This window comes from Ammospiza nelsoni, chromosome 1, assembly GCF_027579445.1.
Source record: "Ammospiza nelsoni isolate bAmmNel1 chromosome 1, bAmmNel1.pri, whole genome shotgun sequence".
Lineage (NCBI taxonomy): Eukaryota > Metazoa > Chordata > Aves > Passeriformes > Passerellidae > Ammospiza > Ammospiza nelsoni.
Window position 1 is genome coordinate 20,595,753 of NC_080633.1, and position 10,728 is coordinate 20,606,480.

The window sequence follows — 10,728 nt, forward strand, 5'->3', positions numbered from 1 at the left end:
ATATCATACTTAGTTGTTACTAATAGGAATAGCTTTGAAATACTACTATATTCTTATGATTCTTAACTAGCAATATTAATGTATCCGCCTTGCTCCCATAAACTGGGCTTTGATTGTTCCCTCTGCTTAAAAATTCTTGTAATGGTCTACCAGTCCTTAGACTTAAGCACTCAGCTGAGTAGAAAGCACTCTCATTCTGTATTTCAGAAACAAAACTGCTTTTCTTATACCAATAAAAAACTACTTTGATTTAAAGAATTTATTTTTAATAAGAACATCTGTATAGATATTTGTAAGAAACACAGAAACTGCCTTAAAAAGGTAAAAAAAAAAAATATTAACCCCAATTCTTATTAACTCCATTTGATTGGTTTGTAAGCTCTAACAGAACTTTAACACTATATTATAAACCATAAAATATAAGATGGAATACTAGAATTTTAAACATCAAAAATTCCTACGCATTGCTAAATTAAAATGTATAGAATCACACTGTGTTGTAAACGACAATGTAAAATGAAATGTGCATAGGAGAATTTCCCAGGGATTTTAATCTTTCATTTCTCAGGAAAAAACCTTTTAAAATGGCTGGTTCCTATGGGTCTGTAGTTACTGCAATGAAAACACCAAAATTTTGCTAATTTTTTTTCCCAGCAGAATCTTAGAAATTAATCTGGTCAGAGATGTATAAAATAAGAATAATAAAAAAGCATGGTTATCATTACCCACTTCTGTGTAAATAAAAGACAGCTGAAAAAAAGAATTGATGATTCCTATTAAAGATGTGTTACCTATCCTCTGGACTTTGTAATTCTTATTCATCAGCTGAAGTAATTATCTGGAAAGTAACATGCAGTGTAAGTAAACAAACAGCATTTCATTTAGTCATTCCAGTTCCCGGAGCTTGTTTATAATTTAGAGTAGACATGTCTTCATGAGGATAGATGTCCATGACTTCCATAAAGAGTTAGATGGATTTTTCCCCTGTGATAGCCTTCCTGAGAGCCAGTGTTAAATAAGAACAAATTATAGATTTGCTCTGATCAGCTGCTACTGAATTTGTTCATCAGAACAAATCATCTTACTTACTATCATCAACTAGAAAACAGAAACATATTCCCAAACAGACATAAACACACAGCCTCAACTGTAAAAGAAAAGGAAAACAAAGGGGGTAAAAAAGGACTTGTGGCCCAAAAAGTTTATCAAAGAAACTTCACATCAAATATTCTGAAATGGGATTTTTGGTCCTTGATTTCCCCATGTGGAAGGTTTTTATCAAAATGCCATTGGACTATATCCAGCCTGCCTGCTAGGAGTGCTTAATTGAGCTGCTGTAACTGTTGGAGTTTTGAAAGGTCAAGAGAGCAACAAGCTGCCCAGGCTGGCAGCCACCGCCTCGCACACCATTGATGGGAGAGGAGCTGTGCTGCCCAGGATAGGGAGGCTAAAACAGGCAGCCAGGCGAGCAGGCAGCATGGCAGACAGTGCCAGCATGCCTTCTTGACTTCAGCTTCCCATATGTGCTGCAGGGAAGGCACGATTTCCATTCTGCACATAAAACATCTTCTGCTAACCCTTCTGCCACCCCTTCTGCTACCTCACATCCATCCACAGGCTAAACAACGTACACATCAAAATGCATGGCACAAATACCAAGTGGAAAACAAACTTTAAAGTAAGGCTATTATTAGAGGCAGAACACCGGGTTCCTGCAGGACCTGAATTTATTTTGCACCATATTCATGCACAGCATATGCATGTCCCATTTCCTTAACCAAAGACATTCCAGCCACCTTCCTCTAAATAGCTCAACTTTTGTATGCAGGGCTCCACCCCAAGCATTATAAATTGATTACTTAAACCATATGCCATTAGTATCTTTTACCCAGAGGACACCTCTAGCTACATAGGTCTCCTGACATTTAATTAAATAAGAACTATGAATACATGTGGCATAAGAGGGAGGAAGTTGTAAATAATTTCCAAAAGCCTGGACACACTCACACAGTGTACAGAGGAATCCAAGAATTAAGTATGTAGCTACATAAATCAGGGAAGCCCAACTAACTAGCTTGTTAACTCTGTACTGTCCTGCCTAGATTACTCCTTCTATCATTAACACTTTTTTATGGCTACATTAGCTTCATACAAATTCCTCACTGAAAAATATCCAATTATTTCTATCAGGGCCTGTAGGATAAATGATGAATATAGAATAGAAAAACTCAAGCAATCCTGATCATGAAGTTATCAGGTTATTTTTTTTCCCCAAATCCATGCTGGTTCCCATCACTGAGGTAAAGTGCCTTGTGCAGCATGAGGCTGAGCAGTGCATTGCCACAGGTCATTATCATGGCCATTTCCTTCTAATGGAAATGAACCGAAACCAAGACCAATAGATGAATTAACAGAGTTCATCAGGCCTTGGTGCTATCAATACACTCAGAAGCCAGGTCCTGTGAGAGACCTCCTTCCCTCTGCTGTCTCACAAATGGAAAAGTAGTTGAGAGATTCAGAGCTCCCTCAAACAGTCTGGTGGGACTTTTAAGCACCCTGATTTTGTTATTTTTTTTTTTCATGTTTGTGAGGTGAACTGCACTGGTCCTGCCAACCCAGGCCAGTTTCCACACTATTTCTCTTACACACTACTCCTTAAGCTGGAGTAAACTTCTCCTTTGCTATTTCACCTGGAGCTGGTTATCGGGGTTGGTTTCTAAATGTCAGAAACCATTTGACTTTCACAGGGCTCCCTCTCACACATGCCTCAGGCACAAACCTGCTTCTCAAACATCATGCACTCACCATGATCCTCTTCCACAGTAAGAGAAATGCTCATTCCCTTCCTTCATTGTGTTCAGGCATCGCTCAGCACTAAACCAGTAAAAAGGATCCAGATAAATTGCAGTCATTGACTTACCTCACATTTTTTGTTGGAAATATCTATTTCTAAATGTTATTACCTGAAGGGAGAAACCTTGTCTTTAATCTCCTGAGCTCCACACTCCCTAGGACCCACCCTACACTGAAAATCAGGTGTTCTGAGCTCCACACAAGGGACAGCTGATCCACTACTCACAGACACATGTACATAACAGGGACTACAGCTCATGCCTCCACCCATGGCCCCCACAGAGCTCCCCACCTTTTAATTGACTGTTCATGTGTTGGACTGTGGGGGCAGAGGTAGGGGAATGTCACACATACTATAAGTACCTTCGATATACTCTCAAAAATATAAAAGGCTCCATCCTTAGTCACTGAAATTCAAATTAAAGACAGGAGGCAAGGAAATAGAAGTTATATGAAACAAATAGGAACATCGCTATTAAAATATCTACTTCACATAAACTACAGGACATTAGATTAAACACTGATTTTTCTCTGAGGAAAGAAGTATGGTCACTACAGTTGTGCAAATCACTAACTGGCAAGTACACTGGCTGTCTTGGGAGTAACACAGAAATGACCAATACTTTCCTCTGCATGGGTTTATTGGGATTTTCCTCTCTAGTGTTTCCCTATTCTAAACTGAAACTGTTTCAGGAGCCATTCTGCTACACCATCAGAACCACCAGCTCTCCCAGCTTTCCTTAGGGAAATCCCAAAACTCATATGCAGTGCTTAAACACAGCTGCGAGGTCTCTGAGCTAGTCATGGCGAATGATGCCATACAGAATGACCCTCATTTTTCCAATTTAGGAAAAGGAAACTCTATTGCTTCTACACTTTGGCTGCTGCAGAAAACCCACAGGAAAAAGCCTTGCTAAGGGTGACTGTTTCACAAATCAGCTCTGTTTCTACATGCAGCTCTGGATGTGAGCCCATCTATCTTCACATATAAGCACTTGTTTCTTCCACATAAGAGTACTTCTCACTAAACACACATTTTCAGGCATGAATAACTCAATTTCCTGTGCATCTGTACAATATTTGCAGTTGAAAATTAACCAAGTGCTATTGTCACTAGAAATAAGCCAAGTGTCTCCTAAAATTTAAAGATAAAGAATCAAAATGTCAAGGGATTTTTCAAAGGACAGACTCATGGCTCTGAAGCAAACCTCAGAGACTGAATTTAATCTGACTGCCTTTCAAGTCTGTACGTCAAATTACAGTCACATGTTGTACAACTTATCTATCTGAACATAGCATTAGATGTTGTTGCCGTAGGTTGAACTAAGGTGAATGTGGGAAAGTCATTCCAAAATCTTATGGTTAAATTTGTACACTGTTCTGCCATAGGTAATTTGCCAAACCATCCTTGTAATAACAAACGCTTTAATTCAATTCAATTGCAATTCAAGGGAGAGGTTCCCAAAGAAGCAATTCTGATTTATTTTCATACATTTCCATGTCAATCCACAGTATGATGAAAACTACCATTGCTAAAAAGTTGCAAGTGACTTTCTCTGATCTTAAACAACATCTTTTTCTCCCTTCACTCAGTTTCTGATACAAGGTAAGTAGCAATGACTCAGAGTAAATATATCACTGTATTGTCCCTACTGATTTCTAGGACTTTAAATATTTCAAAAATAGGCGGGGTTTTCCCTTGAAAATTAGCCTATCAGCAGAATGCCTGTACACACAGAATTGGGATCTGTCTGATTCATGAAGAACAGTCAAAGAGTAACTCTTCTCAAACCTGAATGACATTTGACTGCTCCAAGATATTCCCCTCCTTTAGAAATTTAGCAGATAGATTTTCATACTTTTTGGAAGATAATTCTGCCTGGCAGGAGTCATGAGTATAACTGGCATTTATCAACATCATACTTATTATTCCAAAAGAAGTGCTCCATCCTTCAAGAGGACGTAGGCAAACTCAACAGAAGCGAAGATTTAATTTAAATAGACAAGTTCAAAACTTTTGCCTGGAGAACACAAGTGACAAATGCTCAATTTCCAAGGCAACCAAAACATATGCTCCAGACATCACAAGCAATTCAGTGGACTTATAAAGAGGTTTCCCAAAAGAATATCTTTGGAGATCAAAAAAAGCCAAGTTTTGAGTTTCTTAGGAAAGTTAAAAATAGATCAAAAAATCTGAAAGTTACACGCAATAGAATGAATGAAATTCAATTATTTTTCTTAAATTACCAATAACCAAGAAAACTTGCTGCCTCTGAACTACTCTGCTAAAAGAACAGCTTCCCAGTGATTATGTTTTTCTCAGAAGAAATCCTAATTAACCCTACACTTACCATCACAGTGTTGGATCATGCTCATACATCAGAGCCCAAAGTCTCTGCCAGGGGACTACTGGTGGGAAGGAGTGACAAAACACCAAAGGTGTCCAGCTGAGGACAAGTGGGTGCCACCAGCCCTGGCACAGCCCCAGGGAAGGCAGGAGGGATGTGGCTGGAGCTGCCAGCACCCAGAGCCCTGGCAAGGCCCACCTGAGGGAGGAGGAGCAGATGTTCTGCAGCCATGGGAAATGCTCTGCTGGGGCACAGCAGAGCCTCCCAGCCTTGCCAGCACCATCTGGAGTCCCATCATCCCTTATGTGGAACTCCAAAGTCTGTTGGGAGTAAGGTTTAGATGCTTTTGTTTTGGGAGAGTAATGCAGACTACGATCTACCAAGCGTCTGTGAAAAGGACCTCCCTCTTTCTGTTTCATTTTTGATTAACTACTCCAGTTCTGTTTAATTTATTTATTTATTCCCTTTAACCAGAGGTTTATTTCCCAAACAAACAGGAAAAGGCCTAAACAAACAATTTACAGGCACAAATGAGACTGCTGGGTCTGCAGCTTTTTACAGTCTCCTGTATTTATGAAATTAAATTGCTTACTATAGGCAAACACATCTACTTTGTCAGGTATGTGGCAAAGAATGCCTAAAAATATTCTATATGTTTATTTCATCACTCATAAAAAGCTTAATAAGCATCTACTTAAAGTTCTAAAATGTAATGTGGAAGACACTGTGCATCCCCAGTTAGAACATTTATGGAAATACTAATGGAAATAGCAAAGGACCACTGCTACGTGGTTTATTATTAATAAATTTATTCATTTACTTTATGTCAAAAATATAGCTTTTGTCACTGTGTCATGACCCTTTGTGTTTATTTTTAATATGAAGTAGTTGTAAACCCAAACTTTTTTCTTTTGATAACTGATTCTTAAGCAATATTATCTTTGTCAGCTGGGGTTGGTGGGAGATAGTATCAGAGTTAATTATCAGTGATGTCAGATATCTGGACTTACAATGCACTCAGAGTGAGCTAATAATTCAAGCTTGTTTATACACAGGAATAAAAAGAAAGCAGAGTGGATGCAAAAGTTGGTAGTACCAGTCTGTGGCATTTGGCTATTCAATCCAGCTGGGTTAGAACACCACCTCAGCTACAAATGTTTCTGCAAACGTGTCTGTGTGCTCATGTGGACATGTGTGTGTTTGCAGATGAAATGCAAAAAATGATCATACACAGTCCCATTTCTCTATTACTCTATTTAAATATTGAGTTTTAAGAGATGGATTTACTGAATTCCTCTAAGAGATGCTTTAATGATGCTATGTTTCTTTTCATCAATATTCTCCTTCCTAGGATAAAAATCAAATATTATATGCATAGCTAGAATTCCTTAAACTTATTTAAAATTGCTTTAAATTAATAGTAAACTTAAAATTAAACCCTGAAATTCTTCACTGTCACTTTTCCCTCACTTTGTCCTTCAGTGACTGAAGTAATTGTGTGGGAAGATAAAACAAATTACTTTTTCACAGTACAGAGCATATGGCTTCATGAACAACAGATCTGTACAGATAGAAGTTTCACATTGATTTAGCTTTTACTGAACAATAAAAGCTAAATTCAAGCTTTATGTATACCATCAATTCCATTTTACTTATCACTGAGTAAAGCAAACATCTTGGTAAGTCTGGCTGCCAAAATAACACCACAAAAGTACATCCTTCTTTTCCCCCAAACTGCCTTGCTCTAAAAAAAACTAAGAAAAAACCCAAATGGTATTTTAGTCCGCACTTAGTGACACATTTTGTTTGAGGAGATCATTACTCTTCAGTTTCAGGGACCTCTAGAGACATCAAAAAAGAATGAAAGAAAAAAAAAAAAGAAAAAAGAAGGCAATTAAAAAACCCTAACCCCACACTCCACACCATTCATGGTGGGCTTCTTACTTTTTCTATTGATGCTATTTCACTTTGTGTCAGCATGGTGTAGAAAAGGGACTGGAATGAGATGGCTCATGTGCCTGGGAAAGTTGTCTCAAACACTGAACTACTTTCTATGACACAGAATACTTCAGAATTTTTTAGAAGCTGAAACAGCATCAGAGAAAGAGATTGAGATCTCAATCCAAAGCCCTAACACCATTCTTCAGTTATCTATGTTATTTGCAAGACATTTTAAAATTTCAGACTTGCTTGCTGTATGAACAAGGAAGTAACTCCGCAGGATACAATGAAATGAAGAGCAAAAATGAAAAAGTCTGTTAAGAGTGACTTGCTACCCTTTACAGATATCTGAATGTAATCAAATAAGAAAAAAAAAGGCTTCAAAGTTTTGACACTCTCTCCTGCTTTATAATGTTTATACACACATAAACATTCTATAGCATAATCACTGCAATGCCCTGTGGCTTACTGCTTTGGAAAAACTAAGTTCTTTTCAGCTCCCTAGCTTGGTTTGTAAAAGTTTGTGTAAGTCACACATTCACAAATGAGTTCAATGTGCACACAGCTGCACTTAAATTATTTTCCTGAATGTCTTCTACATTTGTTGCATCTAAAAAACATAGCCGGCTGGAATTTAGAAAAGAAAAATAAAAGAGGAAAAAAATCCAAAATAACTAAATTAATTCCTTGAAATGTGTTGTAGAAACCAGACTGCCATAAAAGGCCCTCTTATACTTCAAAGAGCAACTTCAACAATCAAAACAAAACATTTGCAATTGCCAGTTAAATGCAAAGAATGTAGCACTTTTGAGCTTGTGAAATTTATTTTGATGTCCTATAGTCTAGTTCATACATATTTTTCGGTGTTATTCTTCCCCAAAGCTCCTCAGATTTGGACTCAGTCACAAATGTGTGTGGGTGGAAGAATCCATCCATTTTGCTTACAACGTAGCACTTGAACCACAGGCTGCAAAAACGCAAACTTTTATGTCAGCTAACAATGCCATGCAGAAGTGTGGAGCTGTTAGTGGTTTTCTTCTGGTCTTCTCTGACATCATCAAGTTATTTCAAACACTGTTCTACACACGTACTTAAGAAAAGAGTGTCAGATCTTAACATGGGTGTGTTTGGGTTTTTGTAAGCTAGCTCTTTTGATAGACACTGCAGTACATTACAATGACATGCTTTGGACTTTTGTACAAAAGAAATGGTTTGGCAACATCCCCACAAACATACTGCTAAGGCCAGTTCCGTAACTCCTTGTAGTCTATTTACATTACAAAGTATGAGACAAATTCTGAATTATTTGGAGGCATGAGTTTGCTCAACTGAGAGTCCAAACAGCCTTGTAATACTCAGTAGTTAAATACTTTCAATGCCACCACAATGCAAGAAACAAGACAAGGAAAGTAAATTCAATTTTATCTACCAAATAGTACCTCACAACTTGAAGAATTTGGAGAAAAATGCCATATTTAAAAAGCCATCGAATTGGTGAATACTAAAGTTCAAACACAGAAAAAACGATAATGACAGAAATTCAAAGCTGCCCAATAAACTTGAGATTGGAACATGATAAACAAGTACAAACTAAGGAAAAAAAAAATCACTAGTTCACATCTTACCACTTCGTACTCCTCACTGCCAAAAAGGTACATAGTTACTCCTTCGCGGTCTGACACCAGTTGCCCCGAGCGCCCGGCCGCCTGAAGTCAGATCTTCCCCTGCATCCTCGGCTCCCGCGTCCCAGCCGGGCGGGCTTCCCAGGCTCCTTTCCCACGCCTGGGCTGCTCCTGAGGCACCGGGGCTCTCGGGCATGAACTCGGAGTCTGCTGCGAGGGCCGCGGGACCGGCGCGATGGAAAACTGCGAAACTCCGCGGGCGGCAGCGGCAGTGGCAGCCCCGAACCCGTGCGGAGCCGGGCGGGGCGGGGCGGGCAGCGGGACGGGGCGGGCAGCCACAGCCGGGGCAGGCGGGACAGAGGGACGGGGCAGTGCGGGACAGAGGGACGGAGCAGTGCGGTGCGGAGGGCGGGACGGGACAGGATAGGATGGAACAAGACGGGATGGGATGGAACGAGACGGGGCGGTGCGGGCTGAGGGATGGGGCGGTGCGGGCAGCGCGGGGCGGCAGCGCCGCGTTCCGGCCCTGCCCCGCCTGGCGCGACGCCGCCCAAACTCTGAGCGGGGAAAGCGCGGCCGGGAGAGCGCGAGTGCGGCCCGCGGAGCCACGGAGGACAGGAGGGCCCGGGAGGAGCCGCCGGGGCCCGTGAGGGACAGGCTGCTGCGGCCGGGGCCCGGGAGGGACCGGGAGGAGCCGCCGGGGCCCGTGAGGGACAGGCTGCTGCGGCCGGGTGAGCCGCGGGGAGCTCGGCTCGCACATACCCCTCGCTGCTCTGACCGTGCTGCAGAAACTCATGCAGCTATCTCACGATCTATGTCTTTCTAAAAACAAACAAACGAGCAAATAAGCAGCCCGGAATAGTTTCCCTTTTGCATGTTTCGCTCGCTTCGTTGCTTCCTCGCACTGGTTAGTCCCAGCCCGCTCTGTAAACACGGTGTAACTTTATCTCTGTGCCACAATGGTTACTGAAAAGTTACACCCGCTACCTCCAGCCGCGGGAAGCGGATCCGGCATGGAATACCTCACCGGGACAGAGGAATCCAAGGACCCGCCTCGCTCCTGGCCAACTTCTAGTGCAGGCAGAGCAGACAAGAAAGAGTAAAAAAAGCAAAAGAGCAGGCTAAAACACAGCTGAAAGACTTCAGAGACCAATTCCCCAACTGCATTCCCAAACTAATATTAAAATGGGCCTTAAAAATAAATCCCAATAAAGATGGTGTAGGAATACAGCATAAAGTAAACCAAGTACGCAGAAATATTGCCCGCTGGGAAAGGCTGTTCCTTACAACTGAGGAAGAGGCCACCAGTCAGCATCCAGTAACACAACCCCGATCAAAACTGCTTTCAAACAGCACTATGAAACCCATCCCTGCCCAGCTCAGTCCTCTCAATTCTTCATAGTTCACACTGCTGCTAGCACTATATCCTATAACCGGAACTATACATAAGCACTAAGAAAAAAATATGGAATATGTAATTTCTTAAGGAGGAAATGTGTGGGTGTATGCTTGCCCATTTATATCTATAATCAAGTTAATACAATATAGACAGCATCTCATGACAAGATATAGCATTGAAAACCAGTTTGTGCTACTCAATTTCCTTCTCTTTCACAGAAGAAAGAGAACAAGACCCCTTTCCTAATAAAACCAGCAAACGAAGCAGTTTAAATACATTGTAAATATCTTCCCTGTTCCTTCCCTTGCATCATCCCCTGCTTATTTTAAATACATCTCTTGACTAACTCAGTTTCTTTGCGTGAGTTAGTAGGATATTCTTCTCTCAATCTGTTTTCTCTGTCAAAACAGACCTTTGGTGCTCTGTTGACTATATGTGATGTGACTCATGAGTCTAGATTTTTTTATCTTCTTTTATGTATCCACAAGCAGAGTTAAACCCAAGAAAATGGTTGGAAAAGGGCAAATCAGAAATCAGAAGACATTAATTTTATTTCCAACCATAT

General features: G+C 40.7%; 1 protein-coding gene across 1 annotated transcript in view; it reads right to left on the reverse strand.

Moving 5' to 3' along the window:
- Positions 1–8,964, reverse strand: part of CACNB2 (calcium voltage-gated channel auxiliary subunit beta 2) — a 111,462-nt gene extending 102,498 nt beyond the window's left edge. The window contains exon 1 of the mRNA XM_059480570.1: positions 8,768–8,964. Within this exon, the coding sequence (XP_059336553.1) occupies positions 8,768–8,800 (33 nt within the window). The 5' untranslated portion in view covers positions 8,801–8,964. The remainder of the gene's footprint in view (positions 1–8,767) is intronic.
- Positions 8,965–10,728: the final 1,764 nt, after the last annotated feature.